The sequence below is a fragment of the Raphanus sativus genome, chromosome 6 (assembly GCF_000801105.2).
Source record: "Raphanus sativus cultivar WK10039 chromosome 6, ASM80110v3, whole genome shotgun sequence".
Classification (NCBI taxonomy): domain Eukaryota; kingdom Viridiplantae; phylum Streptophyta; class Magnoliopsida; order Brassicales; family Brassicaceae; genus Raphanus; species Raphanus sativus.
The window spans coordinates 37,383,719-37,402,726 of NC_079516.1; the positions used below are offsets into that span (position 1 = coordinate 37,383,719).

The window sequence follows — 19,008 nt, forward strand, 5'->3', positions numbered from 1 at the left end:
TTAATATGATGAACCATATTCATATACTGTTGCAAAAAATAACATCTATTTGGTTTCTTTGGTACTAACAAATCCAAACCCTTTTTTCTATTTTGATTCAGTTCGGTTTTAAATGGTTTACTTTTACCAGATTGAAAATCTTCAGGTTATTGTTATTTTGTTGATGTGTTTATAGGTTTTGATTGTTTATATTCCTTCCAGTGCCAATGGATTTCCTTTTTGTCCAAATACAATAAGTTTTTAATTTTAAACCCAAGTTTCTGAATTTGTTTATTACTATAGAAAAAATTGTGATCCAAGATCTACATTTCATAAATAAAGCTATGAAACAAAATAACAGAATAACAGAATTTAATATATTCATTATCAATATGAATATTTAAGTTTAAAATGTTAATTTAAATTGTTTATCTAATTTAATAAAAAAAATTTAAAAATAAACATTAAAATTAAGGTATTTATGCATATATTAATTCACATAAGATGCGGAATATCAACTAGTTAAATCATTATTAATTGACAAAAAAATATTGAAAATATAAAAATGTATCTTTTGAAATAATATTTTTTTCTAAAACATGTATTTTAATAAAATGGAGGAAATAAAATTTATTGTTTTGTTGACACGCAGTTTAACCACAATCAATCCAATGGTTTGGGAACTCAGAAAATAACTCAGTTTAGTGTCGGGTTTAAGAACATTGGTTTCGATACTGTAGTTTATGAAAAAGGAAATTTTACTTTTCTTTGAACTATCCAAAAGTCTGTAAAAAATACAAAACAAAGGGCAGGGATTTTAAGCAGAACCAAACTTTTGCAAACCGAAACCGAATCGGAATTTGGATAATTCAGTTTAAATTAAGTTACAAAACCGATCGGATACATATTAAATTGAATTTGGTTATTGGTTATTAGGGTTCGGTTTGTAATAACCGAACGGTTAACCGAATTAGAAAGAAAAAAAAAACAGGTAAGTCGGTCGTCTAAAACAAAAAAAGGTAAGTTCCTTTCCGCTCCTACGACTCGATCATTCACCAACTGGATAGACAGATTAAGGATCGTATTCTTTCTCTTCGAGACTCAAACCCTACGGCTTCTTCTCGTCTGATGCAGCAGTGGCTGATTTGATCCTCTGCAATTCCCTTCTGTATGATAGAAGTTGCAAACCCCTTCATTTTCCTGTCTAATGTGATCTTGGGCTTCTTTCTAGGCCCACTCTCTCCTTTTTTGTTGTGTTGTCAAAAACTGGGCTCTATGGGCTCTAAAAAAACAAACCCTGGCCTGTGGCATACTGGCATGTATTATTTTCTCTTCGTTTTGCATTTAATACGTAAGCCAAGTTCAAAAAAAAAAAAAAAAACTCTACACCTAAGTTCTCTTTTTATTTTGGCTTCGATTGGTACAGCTGATGAAGAAGTAGTAACAATATGATGTAGAAGCAGTATACTGCAGAAGCTGTATGCTCTCATTAAATTTTTTAATAAGATGATTGGTAGAGCAGTAGCATTATACAAATTTTTTTAAACAAAAGTTAGTATATAATATATTTATTTTAAAATAATATATATTAAATTATAATATATATATTAATAATATATTTCTTATTAAAAATAATGAATCTTAAATTAAATTTTAAATGTGAAATATTATTATTTAAAAAATAAATGTAATTTTTTAAAAAATATAAATTTATTTTTGGATATAAAATAATTTTGAATATTATTAAATAAAATAAATAAAATATAAATTCATTTTTTGATATAAAATCAATTGAATATTATTAAACAAAATAAATAAATTATCATTGTATATATATCTTTTTATTTTACATATTAATATATAAAAGAGATATAATTAATTTATTTTATTTAATAATTTCAAAAGTTATGTTTATATCCAAAATTTTTATTTTAAGAAATAAATAAATATAATATATTATTTAAAAAATCATTTTTACAATTAAAATATCTATTTTAAAAATAATATTTCGCATTTTAAATGTGAAATACTATTTTTTACAAAAAAATATATTTATATTGTAAATTTATTTTAGAAATTAAAATTTCATTTTCTGGATATAAAAATAATTTTATGATATTATTAAATCAAATAAATGAACTAATTATATTTATTTCTTAAATTTATAAATCGTAAATGCAAATGCTTTTCCGAAAGCTTCATATGAGATCATTTGCCAGAAAGCATTTGGAGAGCATTATCATTTAGTAAATGCTTTTCTAAATGCTTTTCTAATAAATGTTGATTGGATAATGTAAAGCATAATGCTTTACCAATCAAGGCGTCCTCTGGATAGTTTTTACGTGTTTGAAGCTAGGATCAGTTTACTCTTATGTCTGTCGATAGACATGTTTAACTAGCGTTAGATGATTTCTCCCATCCTCTATATACATATCAGACTTATTCAGTGATTGGTTACCCAAAAAATGAACCTTAACCTCATATCATTCCACATAATAACTAAACCACCACTACATCCTTTAGCAGAGACTACAAAAGAGTGAGCATATCCTAGCTCTTTAACTACACTATAAACATAAGCATCTTTGTTTCCACTAGAAGCATGATATCATGATTATGAGATTTCCTAATATCTTTGAGGTGAGGAGCTGTCCTAAACCCTGACAGTTCCAGTGCAAAAGCTTCATGGCCCCTTCGGTGGTTTAAGGAGAACCACCAGACCTTGCTGCTTTTCTTGTCGAGGTTCTGTCCCAAAAAGGTAATGTGCTTTATGAAGTGTAAACATCCTCTCCATATCCATCAATCTTCTATAGCAATAAATAATCAAGCCAGCCCTTGTAATACTGCAGTTGCAGTTTATTAAGCCATAAAACCACCTCTACCGAGGGCCTATTCAATTCAATCCCTTTTGAACCCATGGTAGTCAGTCAAACCACCATCCTCCACTTTCTCTGCCTTACTACCATACCAACTTTGTTTCTCTGCTATAGATTGGTTCCTTGTACGCTACCTTTCTGAGCATAATAAACCTTCCAAACCTGCAATTCCTTCTGGAATTGATTTGATGGTAAGAGGTCTATGATCTGGGTTGCTGAGGTTGTTCAAACAAATTTTCAGAAAGTTTCGATCTTTATTTTTTTGAATTTTTATTTTGGTTTGACAAAAAAATTATATTTCGGTTGAGTTCGGTTACCAACCGAAAATCGAACTGAACCGTTTTTATCGGTTCAATTCGGTAACTTTTTCTCATTCCGAATTACAACCCAGAAACCGATCAACCCGAACCGAAGAGACCGATGTACCCGATCCCGACAAAACAAAGGACGACAATGAAAACCCTCTAGACAAGTTAGAAGGTTTAAAAATAAAAGGAAATAAATACACATCAAACCTCATCGAACTTGCGTTCCTCTTCTTCGTCCGACCTAGCCCTCTGTTCGTTATTCTCTGGAAGAAGCTTGCTGAACCCAAAAAAATCACTACCTGCGAGGATTTAAAAGGTTTTCCTTTTTGCCTTTTTGCAAACTTACACAAAACAAAAGACTAGTGTTTAATCTTGAGTTGCTCTCTAACGGACGAAATTGTTTTTTTTTCTTTTTGAACATTGTTGTCCATAGCTTTTACGTGTTTGCAGTTAATATCAGTTTACTCTTGTGTGTGGCAATAAACCTGTTTAAGCATTAAATGATTTCTCTTCTTTTTTTTTTCTTTTTGAACGTGTCTAGGGTTCTTCTCATCGACAATGCAGAAGCTTGACCTAATTAGGGAAAATCTATACCTCGGTGATATCTGTGCCGCTTCTGAAATTCTCAAGAACGGAAGCTCTGATATTTCACACGTTCTTACAGTTTTACACTGCCCTTCCATATCTGTGTTCGAGGAATGGCGCAACGTGAAACTAGACTCTAAAGAAATCAAGGAAGTGTATGTTGGTGATGATCATGATCAAGGCAAAGAGTTTGCGACAGAGAGTGCATTGCCATCTGGCAATCTTCTATATTCACTTGAGCATACTGGCAAAGATCTCAAATTTACTAGGATGGCTGTCTTTGCTTACGATCAAGAATGGGAGAATCTGCTTGATTTTTTCGATATTTGCTTGGATTTTATTGATGGTGGCCGCCAAGAGAAAGGTGTTTTAGTTCATTGCTTTGCAGGAGAATCTCGAAGGTAAAATTATTTAGTTATTGTTTGTTTTTTTCTTTTATTACGTGCAGTTAACGTTTTGAAGCTTGATCTTGACTATAACTATTACGTTTTTGTTTTAGTGCTTCTATGGTCATTGCGTATCTAATGAGGACCGAAAAGCTTTCTTGTCAAGGTATGCACGATAATTTTTAAAACGATCTCTCATGAGTCCCTTTAATTGATATGTTGTTATGTTTTTACAGATGCGTTGGCGTCACTGAAGCAAAGTGCTCACGCTAGACCCAATCTTGGCTTCTTAAAACAGGTGAAGACTAAATTATTTGATATATATATAGAGTTTAGTTTACACATCTGTGAATTGATGTAATTTTCATAATCAACGTTTTTACATCTTGCAGTTGGATTTGTTTGAAAGAATGAACTTCAAAGTTGACCGATCCAGCCCTATTTACAAGCACTTCCGTCTAAAAACTTTAGGTTTTGATTTATTTTATCATAATAAGTGCATTCACGTCTGGTCATGTATCTGATTATATGATGTTTGGTTGTTTTGTTATACCAGGTTATTTATACAGCAAAGATAAGAGATTTGACAAACTAAAGTTAAGGGCTGATCCAGGAATGTCAAATCAGGGTAGTGGTAGTACGTACGAGTGCAAGAAATGCAAGAATGTTTTGTTGTTTCAGGAGCAAGTCATTGATCACACTCCTGGTGAAGCTGGTTTAGAGTTTGATGACATGTTTAAAAACATGATGGGAGAAGTTCACAACAAGGATACCGGTGATCAGACGAAAAAAATGTACTTCTATGTTCGTAGAGCCTCTCAATTGGATGAATGGAGGTAATACTCTTAATCACAAGGATTGTAGATCTGTATTGGATTCTTGATTAGTCTGATCTTCTTTCCCTATGTTAGCTGTGGCAGATGATGTGCCGGAAGGAAAGTTATTGTGTCCCAAGTGTAAAGCTAGACTTGGAAGCTTTGACTGGTTAGGAAGTTTTTGTAGCTGCGGAAGCAAGATTGTTCCGGCGTTTCAACTTCAGATGAGCCGTGTGGACGTCATCCCTGTGAAAGATAACGTGAAGAAGAAGAAGAATATGAAGCATGAAAAGAAAAGAGTCTAGAGTATAAATGTCGGAGAGAGAGCGCATTTCAATGCGACGATGGTTTTATAATTATTGGAGTTTATATTAGAACTTAGGGATGATGAGTGTAACAAATATTAATATAAAAAGACATGATGATTGATATAAAATTGTATATTTCTCTGTTTTTTTAAAAACATTTTGCTTAATCAGATCTAACCCATATAAAATCCTTTAAAAATAATAACTAATAAATTTTAGCTAATAATATTATTACTAGAATTTGATCCGCGCTTAAAAAGCGCGGATTTGTTTTTGAAATTAAATAATTTTATTTAAAATGAATTTCTATATAAGATAAGTTAAACTTCAAATACATTTTTTTCGAAACTGCAAACCAAACGACAAAAATTGAATCCAAAACTAAACTGAATTTCATAAATACTGGAGAAATCCTGTATCTCTGAAACAAAATAAAAACTAAGATCGAATCCATAACCAAATTGTACCTGAATTTTTAAAATACAAATTATATACCAATAAATATTAATTTTATTTAATTTCTAAATAACAAAATATCCTAAAAATACTATTTAGAAATTGAATTACCAAAAATTTTGAATTATTCGAATATTTTTAATATTCAAATATTGAAAATATTTAAATTATCTAATATTTTTTATCTGAACAACCGAATTACTCAATATTTGAACTGAAAACCCAAATTATCTGCTATTTTTATCTATAAATCCAAAATTATCTGAGAAAACAAAATTGAATCAGAACCGAATTGGACCTGAATTTTTGGATATTAGTCGGTTCTAAGTTTTTCTACCAGACCAAAAACTGAAACCAGCCTAACTTTGTAATTACATGAACGGTTCCAAAAAATTTAGAACTAAAAAAACAAAAAACCAAAACACCCGAACCAAATACTGATGATTAATAGTGCATTTACATTTAAATGGTGCGAGAAAATCATTTTTAATTATTTAACTCTTTTAGTAGGGTACATATGTGATTTATAGATGAACTAAACATTAATATTGTTTTCACAACGGAACCCCGATCTGGACATGCGGCCGTATATAACGGACTGACTTATGTTCTTCACAACATTCTAGGATTCTATCACTTGATATATTTCCACAAATTCAGATTTAACGAAATCTATTAAATAAAATCCATAAAACCCAAAATTTTACCATTAACCTGTGATTCAACACAGGTTGGCCTGAAAAAAATCCAGAAAAATTTGATAATATTTTTCTAAAAACTGATTAAAATTTTCATATACTTTATAATAGTACAAAAAATTGAATAATTTGAATTTGTCATATAAAGTAAATTCATTTTATTAATACTATGCATTTTAATTTATAGGTTTTGTAGTGACCAATACTATTAAAATTATAATGTAGATAATTTATTTATTTTTTTTAGAAGAATACAATCATTTTATGACTATTAATAAATTAAATTTATGATTGATGAAATGAGCCTTTTTAATGGATCGTATATACAACGAATTAAACTAATGGGTGTATATAGTTTTAAACCCAAAGAAAAGGTTGCTACTAATGAAATTAATTTTTCTTTGTAAATTTAGAGGTACTTTTGGAAAAAATTGACATTTTCAATACATGGAAAATATTAATATTACTGTTTTAGTAATATAGATAATATATTGGTTGATGAATAAAACATATTCACTTTATTAGTTATTTGTTAAATTTTTGGATCATTTCTCACAAATATGTAATCTTAGTGAAATCACATTTAGAATATTTTTATATACAGTTTTTAATTAACAATAAATTACAATATTATTACCAATACCAAAAATTACGTAATCAACTATATCAAGATTGAAGTTGTTGCAAAAAGGTTTTTTTTTGCAAAACATAAAAATAGTAAGTTGCATTGATTTTAGTTAAAAGACTCTCATTTATTAGGTTTTTGGATTCTCTTTTATTAGCAAATCCGAAATTTAGTTAAGTATATTTTCAAATCTGATCAATACATTCAAAATAAAGATTACTTCATCTATATGGAGGAATATTTGATGGGAGTATCTATATAAATAGTATAGAATAATTAACTTAAGCTGACTAACTTTCTAACACCAAGTGGTAAGCTGGCGATGTATAATCATCTAATTGTCTAGATTGTGGTTTTACGTTGAATTATTATTAGGTGAAAAAATCATATATAAACTTCGTGAACACATAGTGCTTTGTAAAATTCAAACGCTTTGCACCGGAAAACATTTTTTAAAAATGTTGATAAGAAGACAAATTATGCTACATGTTCATATGTCTGCATAAATATTCTCTGAATTCAAATATAGTAAGAAGCCGACGTTTAGATTTTGTGTAGTAGTCGAAATTAATGTTACGCATCGTATTTAGGATAAAAGCTAATAGTACTTATAATAAATGAAATTGTCCCAAATTAAATGATTGTTAGAGAAATTATAGGCTACAGATTGTTTTCAAATATTATGGTAATACCAAAATATTATTAGTTAATGAAAGGATCAACCAACCTTATTTAAGTAGATTTTTTCAGAATGTTTCTCTTTTAATAGTATAGATGATCCGGAAGGGTTTGATTTTTATTTATACACCTGTGCATGTAATATGAATAAAAAAAGAGCGATAATTTTGCTATTATTAAAGAGGTTGCACCTGTGTATGCAATAAAATTAAATTGGTGTTGGTATACGTTGTGTATTTGTTATTTTTGTTGGTATAATATTCAGTAGTATTGTAATTTTGGTTGTGTATATATTAAATTATAAATAATAAATGCCGTATTGTGAACAAAGATAATATTCCTTAAAAATATGAAATAAATAATTGTTTTATTTAGTATTGTTAAAAGAGAAAAATTATTTGAAGCAGAGTTGTGGTTGATTTGATAGATGAACGAGTTGGGGATAACTAGGATAGCGAAGAACAATAGGCCAGCCACTTGCTCCGAGTCCGATCGGTGCAGTACCAAACCCTAGGATGAAACAGTTTATGGGATTAACCGGTGCTGTCCCATCAAATACGCGAATTAAAACTGAGTATGGTCTAAGACATGTTAAAAAGATAAGAGCAAGATCTTTTTTTCTTGCAACACTGATAAGAGCAAGATCTTTGGGAGAGTTTCAAGCACAAGAATGGTAAGAGCAACATTATCGCTCGTATGTTAGAGCGTCCTTAGATTTAAAGTCGCGAAAAGAAAATAAAAAATGAGTCGATATATTTTGGGACGTCCCTTAGCTAAGAGACAAATGTGGACATCCTTAGGAGGCACGTGTCGTATTTTTAGTGGGCGATGGTAATTAGGAATGGAAACAACGCGTTTCATCGGTTTCGATTATAACTTCATTTTTTCTTTTTTTCGAAATCTGTTGCTCAAAGAAGGCGATTGAGAAGGCGATTGGTTCGGTCTCGACGGTGGTTCGTTCTCGACGGTTCTCTTTGGCTTCTGTCTCGACGGCGGTCCTCTTTCTCGACGGTTCTCCTCGGCGGTACTATGAACGATCTTAATATTCTTGATAGATCCCCTGTTTTTGATGACATTATTGACGGGATAGCTCCGAAAGTAAACTTTCATGTCAACGGGAGTGAGTACAATTTGGCTTACTATCTCACGGATGGTATTTATCCAAAATGGATGACTTTTATTCAATCAATCCGACTACCACAAACTCCGAAACATTCTTTATTTGCTAAAAAACAAGAATCCGTTCGAAAAGATGTTGAGCGTGCCTTTGGGGTCTTGCAGGTTACGTTCGCCGTTGTTAAAAATCCTTCTAATTTACGGGATGAAAAAAAAAATTCAAATATTATGAAAGCATGTCTCATCCTCCATAATATGATTGTCGAAGATGAACGAGATGCACGCACTGTTGAGAAATTTCAAGATGAAAATTTTACATTTACCGTTAAAAAATCTACAAGACACGGCCAAATAAATGGTCGTCGCAAAGAAGTTTAAGATCGACAAATCCATCAACAATTAAAAGAAGATTTGATTGAAAATATATGAGACAAATTTGGACATCTTGCAAATTTTATATAATATTTATGTTTCTATGAATTCAATAAAATGTTTGTTTGCTTTCATTTATGATGTTTGTTATTTTTTCCCTTCTTTGTAATTTTCTTGTCTTCTCTATTTAAATGTGTAATGTTTTATTTAAAACTTATCTTTTTATATCACTAATTATATAAAAAAAAAACTTAAGGACCACTAAAAGTCCTAGCAATAATCGAAAATTAAAGGACTGTCCTTAACAATTGTCTTTAACACCAGAATCTTATTAAAAAAACCTAAGGACCAACAATTTGGGACTAGCAATAATGTTGCTCATTCGACCCCCAATTTCACAATGCATTATTTTGAGATCAAACCTCTAATCGTCCAAATAGTCAAGTAGAACATCTTCAATAGACATCCATAGAAGAATTCCTTTGACGATAATGAATCGTTTGAGGAGCTGTGTGGAACTAGCAAGACCCATATGGTGTTCCTTATAATTACTTGATACTCATCTTCTTCAAGTAACTTAAAAAAAAAAAATCTTTCAAGTTTTTTTCTTGTGATAAGGCAGTTGTGGCTGAAGTTGTCGGAACCAGGATCAATTGACCACATTGGGCTCAGTGCAAATATATCTTCATAAATTTCTTATATTATAAGACATTGACTGCTTGATTGTTTACTATTATGCTATATGTGCTATTCTGCTAATCTAAGCCACTAACCTATATTTTATGAGTAGGTCTATAAAATAAATATCAATCCTATATGTACTACTAGGGTTAGTCCGCCCTACGAGCGGGTTGGTAACTGAAATATATCAAAACATTTATTAAATGTTTCAAAATATTTAGTCTAATTTAAGCAGTATGTATTCTTTAAACACTACAAGAAAACATGCTGAATTCCGACGGAGGTTCCGACGGACCAAAATGTCGTCGGACAAATTTGACGATTTTCCGACCAATTTCCGACGAAAGCCAAAAATATGAGGTCGTCGGAATTCCGTCGGTATATTCCGACGGAATTCTAACGAAATAGGGTTCGTCGGTATATACCGATGACTATCCGACGATATTCCGATCAACAAATATATCCGTTGCGGTCGTCGGTATTCCGTCGGAATATACCAACGGAATTCTGACGAACCGTGGTTCGTCGGTATATACCGACGACTATCCGACGATATTCCGATCAACAAATATAACCGTTGTGGTCGTCGGTATTCCGTCAGAAAATACCGACGAATTTCTGACGGACTATGTGACCGTTGCCGACAAATCCATATGACCGTTTTATAACCGTTTGAAATTTGTAAATACCGACGGAATTCCGACGCACTACTTTATGTCCGTCGGAATTCCGTCAGAAAGTCGTCGGAAAGCCGTAACCAATTTCCTATAAATTCAACCCCTCCTCGTTTCAACTCTTCACTCCTCATTCTCTCTTCATTCTCTTTGATCATAACAATTCCGTAAAAATCATGTCTTCAGGAGGTTATTATCGTTCATGGATGGATAAACCTCATTTGGATCCCAACACAAAATTGCTTACGGAAGAATACGTTCAAGGGATTAAAGAATTCATGAGGCTTGTTCAACAACAACCAGATGCAAAAAATGGTATGTTAAGATGTCCCTGCTCTAGTTGCAATAATAATAAAGTTATAGAAGAATTTAATGTTTGGACTCATTTGTATATGAAAGGGTTTTCACGTAATTATAAAGTTTGGTATCTTCATGGGGAAACTGGTTATGAATATGGTAGTACTAGCGAACCTCAGCCTATTAGTGAATTTCAGCCGGATATTAGGTTAGAAGAATCTAGAACGAATATAGATTATGGTGTAGGTACTGAGCAGATGGTACATGATCATTATAGAGGAGAAGAACCAAATCCCGAATCTAGGAAATTTTTTGACATGTTGGATGCATGAAAACAACCTTTGTATCAAAATTGTAGAGATGGTCATTCAGCCTTATCATCTGCAACTAGATTAATGGGTATTAAGACAGACTATAATTTGGCTGAAGAATGTATGGATGCGATTACTGATTTTGTCAAAGGCATTCTACCTGAGGATAATGTTGCACCGGGTTCATACTACGAAGTTCAGAAACTGGTTGCCGGTCTTAAACTATAATACCCAAATTATAACTATTCGTCATTTAAATTTTTAATATTACAATTATGCATTTGTATATATAATATATTTGGTATCTCATTTTTTCGTGTTTCACGCGTGATATTTGCTAATTTTATCACATTTTTAATATTTATTATAAGATTTTTATATTACAATTTAACACATAGATCTATGATCTGTGATATATAGTGATTTTTATAGTTTTTAGCTACTCATTTCATGTCATATTAATTATTTTAGGATGCATTTATATGTATATAGTGCATACATTTGTTCATTTGCATTTAACAGGGTTAGGAATGCACAATTGGAAGTTTCTAGGTTGATTCGTGAGGGCATTTATGAAATTTCAAGAGTTTTGGGGTCACTTTGTGAAAAGCCAAAGGTCTGAGGACCAGAGATGCAAAAACCCTAAAATCCACCATTGGCGATGACGATTGTTCTTCTCGCCGGACTGGTTGACGACGGCGAGGCTCGATTTGACGGCGAGGAAGCTGAGCATGACGAAGAAGACGGAGACGAGTGCAGAGCCGGATTGTAGAAGCTTGATTTGGAGCTCCGGTCCTTTGATTTCACGGTGGAGGCGGAGAACTCGAGGGCTGAGCCACTTCGCGGAGGAGCACAGCACGGCGTATGGAGCGAGACACGACGGAGGAGACTTGAGCTCGATTTTGATTTGGCCAGGAAGAGGACTCAGAGCTCAAGCTCGTAGAGGTTCACAGCGGTTTGCCAAAACGGGTCCATGAAGTCGCTGTGGTCAGAACCGGGTGATAGGGAACGGGTTGAGTAACCCGGGCGCAAGAGAAGAAAAATAACCTGATTTTATTTGGTTGACCGGTTTAGTCTCGGTTTGACCGGTTTAATCTGAGTAAACCAGGACGATTTTGGACTCCTCTATATATATTTGTAGACCTAAAAACCCTAGTTTTATCTCATTTTCTCTCTAGACTTTGCCTCATTTTGTAAAACCTTGAACCTTTTGATTATCTAAGGAATTTCTTTATCTTATATCTTGTTTCTCTTAATCATTAACATGATTAGCCTTGAATCTCATATGGATTTGAGGTTTCTCATGGAGATTAGGGAGTATACACATTTTGGATTCATGGATTAGGGTGATTAAGGGTGATTAGTGAAGATCTAGAGTGTTTAATGTTAGATCTACTTATTTCTTTGCTTGTTGAGGGTTTCTTAATGCTATTTTAGTCTTGATCATACTAAAATAGATCCTTAGACATTTCCTGCCCGAAAGGTGTATGATGAAATATCTGAACCAACTCTTCAATACTTTTAATGCACTTTGCCAAAGAGATTTGTTGTTAAAGGTGTTAAGATTGCTAGTAGACTTGTCCATAATGATTGCTTTAGTAATATTCAATCGAAAAGATTTGATGCTTGAGTTACTAAAGCAAATGAGCATTCATCTTGAGAAAGAGCTTGTTTAATGTTGTGTCTAGGCATAAGGAAATTGTTGATTTGATAGTTTGCCATTCTAGCTTGGATCTTTGTCACCCAAAATCAAATTCCTAGTCCCATGAGTCCACCTTAGCATTTGATTGAGTTCTTGCACTAGTTTCTAGATTGGATTTGAGATCACCTTGTTCATATTAGTAGGTTCTTAGCTTGTTACCATCATCCATCTTCTCGTTTGCTTAGATTAAGAGAGTTTGTGTATTCTTGGTGTTATAGATCACTAGCTCTATGTGGTTCGACAACCTTTCTATACTATCATTTGACTTGGAAGCCTTGAAAACTTCCAATATCAAATTGGCGCCGTTGCCGGGGACTAGTAGATTTATCATTAGGATTTCAATCTTTCTTGAGACTAAGCTTTATTTTCTTGTCCTTGTTTTGCTTTTGTATAGTTACTAACTCCTTCTTCTAGCTTTTGTTATTTGTAGAAATGGCTTCAAGCTACCATGAGAAGCCACAAGAAGAGGAAGACTCATTTGAATATCACATTGAATATGACTTTGATGCAAGTATACTCACACCAGCACAACTTGTGATGTTATATGAGCTTCAGAAGGAGTACCCAGGTTCGGCAAAGACATCCCTAGCACGAAGGATCCGGTTGGAGCTTATTAAGGATCGAGCAGAGCTTGAAGGAAGAGAGATTACAAAGTATGAGTTTAATGTTGCCTATGACCTTAAAGAGGTAATGGATTGGGCTCCACCACTCCAGCTGGAAGGTATAGAAATTTCCATTTTAGAACTTCAATTTGAGAAAATTTGCTTGCCTTGTGTTGAGGACATTGCCCATGATCATAATTCTCTTGTGCTCATCACTGAATGTCATAATCTGATATGTGAAACTAGGAAACTAGATGAGTTGAGAATAGAAAAACTTGCTAGAGATCATATTGAAGTTTGTTTTGACAAGAGCTATCTATGTGCTTCATTTGATCTCGAATCTGAGTTTTTGATTCTTAATGAGCCTAGACCTCTTCTTGCTCTTGCTGATATAGGGGATGAACTTGATGTGGACAAGCTCTTGCTTGAGATAGAAAACCCCTTTGTCAAAAATAATCATGAGAATGTGAACATTGTGTTTTATTCAGTTGATGGAGATAGAGTTGACTACTTTGTTAAGACCTCGTTTGAACCTGTAGTTTAATTTGTCTTTCCACCAAATGCATTTGATTCTCATGACCATTTGAACCTCAAAGAGCATCTCATGATTCATGATACATCTTTAGTGAAGCTCTTTGATGAAAAATCTGTCTATTATCTATGGACAGTAGTGTGCTCCTTTGCGCACTTGGTTTCTTGTTCTTGTAGGAGAAGGACCAAAGGTGCATTGGCTCACCCTTTTGATACCTATGATTAGCATGCACGCAAAGTCAAGCTAGAGACTTAAAACAAGCTCACTTGGGAGAAAGTCCCATGTTTATCCATTGTATATATTTCTTTATCTTTCTTTCTTTTTAAGTAAGTATGGTTGAGATTTTCAGGTTAGGTCTATCTCTAGATAAGAGAAGTCTTCATTTCCACTTCAGCCTCTCTCCCTCTCTCTCGGTGAAACAAACATGAGGCCAAGGGTCCTCTACCACCCAATTCAGCCTATAACTCCAAGTAAGTGTCACTCTACCCTTGTAAATAATTAGTTATCATGTTTATTTCTTTCCCTTAGATCTTTTCTTTGAGCTTACTCTCACACAAGGGACTGTGTGAAGTAAGTTTGGGGGAGAGTCTACTATCTCACATTGTTTTCTCTGTTTTGTTTACTTGTCATGAGTCTCATGCATTGCATTGTATATACTTATTTGCATTGAAAAAAAAAATTGAAAATTTTCAAGCATTTAGATTCATATCATGTTTCATTTGCATCTTTAGGATTGAGTCTAGAAGCATATAGGTTGCATTCATGCATTGGGAGCCAACCTTGTAAAAAGCTCATGCTAAGTACTCAATTTGATATCCTTTGTAATCATGACAAGTAGCTTGAGCACTCTTTTGAAAACTTGTAGACTTCGAGCCTTGAAACTCCTCTTGAAACTCATTGAATGTTGAAACTTCTCATCTTTGAAGCCAACTCCAATCTTATTTGAACTGAATGAACTTATTGCTTCTTGCTTATGGTCTTTTGTGTACTAAGTCATGGCTATACACACTTGAGTTGTCTCACCTATTTTGCCAATCTTTTTGACAAACTCAAGTGGTAGTCCATTCCCTAAAACCCTTCCCTCCTTTCAAGCCATCATTGATTGTTGAGTGAGGTCTTTTTGGAAAGCTTTACATGTGCATAATGTTGAGAGTATTGGGATCGACAATGCTTGGTCTCCATTATTTGCTAGCTTTGAAACTCATGTTGTCTAGCTTCTAGGATGGGATGGGAATGTTGTAAATTAAAGTTTGATCTTGGGAGTGTGAAAAGTGATGAAAGAAAGGGTAGACTCTTAGAGCTCAAAAGAGATTAAGTCACTAGGGATAAGTAAAAGAAAGTTCTAGCTCAAATTTGTAAAGAAAGTCTTGGTTCATATTAAAAAAAATATATATATATAAGAAAAAATAATAATAATAAAGAAAGGGGGCTAGCAAAGGTTAGTATGAGCTAATAAGTGTTTAAAAGAGTGAAATTCCCTAGTAGACATCAAAATAAAGAAAGAGTTCTAAGTAAGAAGTGTTCTTGAGTGTTTTGGGAAATCTTTGGGTGAGTGAAGAGAGTGAGGTTTGGCATTGGGAATAAGGGTGTAATTTTTATATTTGGGAAAAGGGTAGGACAATGGAGATTGAGCATTGTATGCATGAGTTGATCCCTTTCTTAGATATATTATGTGCAATGTCAAAGCTACTTTGTTTTGAGAGTAAACCACCTTGAAAGATCATTTTAAACATCTTGTTTCATTTTGCACTAAAGTCTTTCCTTACTTAACCAAATGATTTGGACGATTTGACCATTTGCAAGAACTCACTTATAATTTTTCTTAATGAATGTGAGAGTTGGTTGATTGGTGTGTATGTGGATTCTTGATGATGAGTGTAGGGATCAAAGGAGTAGGATAGGCCTTGAGAAGTTTTTTTTTTTTTTTTGACAACAATAAACTACTCTATCGTGATTCCACCGGTTCAGAAAGCCAAACCGGAGGGATCGAGTCGACATATAACATAGCTGATGGTGAAATCTTTGCCCCATGAGCAAGCTTGTCCGCCATTATGTTTTGCGCCCTTGGGATATGTCGGATCTTGAAATTAGGGAAGAAAGTCTTACTTCTGCGAAATTCCTCCATATGCGTAGTAAATGCTGGCCATTCTTCGGGTGAGGACACCATCTTCACCAATTGAGAACAATCCGTCGCAAAAACCACATCTGAGAACTGCAGGGTCTTCATGCACTCCATTGCCCAAATCAGCGCTTCACATTCTGCGTGTAAAGGAGATAGGCTACGTCGGAGATTCATTGCCCCCATCATCTTGTCCTCTGAGTCTGTCGTTCGGCAATACCACCCCTGTCCCGTAAATACATCTTGTTCCTTCCAAGATCCATCGATATAACATACCCTGGTTGATCCCAAAGTTTGCCAATCGGTAGGTGACTGAACATTTCCATGAGTGTCCTGTATCAATAATTGTGCCTCTGTCCATAGTGTTTCCTCGAGATCCGCTATCCGCAGAATCTCCTGGGGGTTCCCATTCCTATTTGTGTAGATTTTACTATTCCTATTTTTCCAAATATACCACATAATCCAAGGGAAATAGTTTGAGTCCACTTCTTTCGGTAGCCGCCAAAATAAGTAATCTAAACTTGTAAAAACTGATGTTGAGGGAAAAACTCCCGGTGGAGACGGGATCCTTGATAAGGCCCATGTTTGTAGAGCTGGTGGACATTCGAAAAGAACATGATGCACCGTTTCTTCCTCAGCTCCACAAATATTACATCTCAGATCACAATCAATTCCTCGTGTCTTTAAATTTTTGAACACCGGTAAAGTTCCGGATAATATTTGCCAAATAAAGTGCCGCAATTTTGGAGAGCACTTTAATTTCCAGGAGAAAGCCAATAATGGTTTTATATTTGGGCCGAAAGGTGTTGGCCTTGCCTCTCTATCTGGATATATGGTTTCCGTTCGAAATCCCGATTTGACCGAATATTTCCCAGATTCTGTAAACGCCCATCCATATGTATCAGGCCGTTGGTTTCGGCTAAGTGCCATACCTCTAATGATCTTTACATCGTCCGGATGTATATATGCATTGAGCAGATTTACATTCCAAGACTTGTCTAGTGGATTGATGAGATCCTCCACCTTTAAAGATGGATTTAAAAATTGAACAGAGTTTTTTTGTTGTGCTGATCTCGGGCGAGGAGCTGGGATCCAGGGATCGTTCCAAACAGAAATCGATTGTCCGGTTCCAACTCTTTTGATTAGCCCTTTTTTAACCAGAGATCTAGCTGAACAGATACTTCTCCACCCATAAGAGGAAGAATAAGATCTGTGTTCATCCAATGGATGAGAGTTACGGAAATACCTTCCTTTAAACACCCTTGAAAATAAACAGTCTGGCTTATCTATCAGTCGCCATAGTTGTTTTGCCAATAAAGCCGTATTGAAATTTTGAAGATCTCTGAAGCTCAACCCACCTTCTTCTTTATGTGTGCACATTTTATCCCATGAAAACCAATGAATACCTTTTTTGTTACCGCTCCCCCCCCACCAGAAATGTGCTGTGGTGCTCGTTATTTTTTTCGTAACCCCCTTCGGAAGTCTAAAACATGACATAACATGTGTTTGCATAGCCGAGGAGACTGATTTAATTAAAACCTCTTTACCACCTCGTGTGAGAAACCGAACTGTCCAACTATTAACCTTCTTATTTACATTTTCATTTAAAAAACCAAAGATCTGAATTTTTGACCCTCCTAGGCTCTCGGGAATGCCCAGATAATTCCCCATACCACCTAAAGTGGTAATACCTAATAAGTCATGAATAACCACTCTATCCTCTGCTGGAACCTTATGGCCAAACTGGATCGATGATTTCACAAAATTAATTTGTTGACCTGATGCCCTCTCATAATCCTTAAGTAACTTAAGAATTACTCCGCACTCCTGCGCTGTCGCTTTACAAAAGAAAAGGCTGTCGTCCGCAAAAAGTAAATGAGAAATTGCCGGGCTAGCCCGGGCTACCTTTAAACCCGTTAACCTCTTTCCCCTCTCCTCCTTTTTAATGTTTGCAATAAGCGCTTCAGTACATAAAATAAAAAGGTACGGTGATAAAGGGTCCCCTTGTCGTAACCCTCGTTCTGGGATTATATGCCCTTTAGGCTGTCCATTTAGTAAGACCTTGTAACTAACTGAGGAAATACATTGCATCATCAGCGCAACCCAGACTTCCGAGAACCCCATTTTTAATAGAATCCGTTGGAGGAAACTCCATTCAACTCGATCATATGCCTTACTCATATCCGTCTTGATTCCTAGAAATTTTCCCTGACATGACTTATTAGTTCGCAGCCCATGAAACATTTCCTGTGCAATGAGAATATTATCTGATATCAACCTCCCAGAGACAAAAGCCGATTGTGTTTCCGAAATCAAATTTGGTAGTATTACTTTGAGCCGCTGGCATAACACCTTAGATATGATCTTATACCCTACGTTACACAAACTGATGGGTCTAAGTTCTGTCATTCTATTCGGTCTCGCTGTCTTTGGAATTAGACAAATATTTGTCAAATTCAATCTACCATCAAAAACCCCAGTTCGCAAAAACTCGTTAACCATACAAACCACATCACCCTTAATTACTGACCAGGATTGTTGATAGAACAATGCTGTCATTCCATCTGGTCCCGGCGCTTTCTCCGGGTGCATCATAAAAAGTGCTGCCCGTACTTCTTCCTCAGTAGCCTTAGCTATCAGTCTATTGTTCTGGTCCTCCGTAACCGAAGTCGGTACTTCCTCCAGAAAACTTTCAATACCTGATGGAGAGGAGGTGCGAAATAAATCATTGAAATAGTTTACAGCCACTCTCTCAATGCCCTCTTCTGAATTGACCCACGTTCCATCCTCCTTATGTAAACCAATTATCCTATTTTGGACTCGTCTTTGTTTTGTCAAGGCATGGTAAAACTCTGTATTCCTATCCCCGCAGGTGCGCCATTTGACTC

General features: G+C 34.4%; 1 protein-coding gene across 1 annotated transcript; it reads left to right on the forward strand.

Annotated features, from left to right (window-relative positions):
* Positions 1-3,720: 3,720 nt before the first annotated feature.
* Positions 3,721-5,342, forward strand: LOC108808370 (uncharacterized). The gene is given in 7 exon segments (XM_018580529.2): positions 3,721-4,149; positions 4,248-4,300; positions 4,371-4,432; positions 4,527-4,605; positions 4,691-4,917; positions 4,919-4,970; positions 5,046-5,342. Coding segments are annotated over 7 exon segments (1,110 nt in total). The 5' UTR covers position 3,721; the 3' UTR covers positions 5,255-5,342.
* Positions 5,343-19,008: the final 13,666 nt, after the last annotated feature.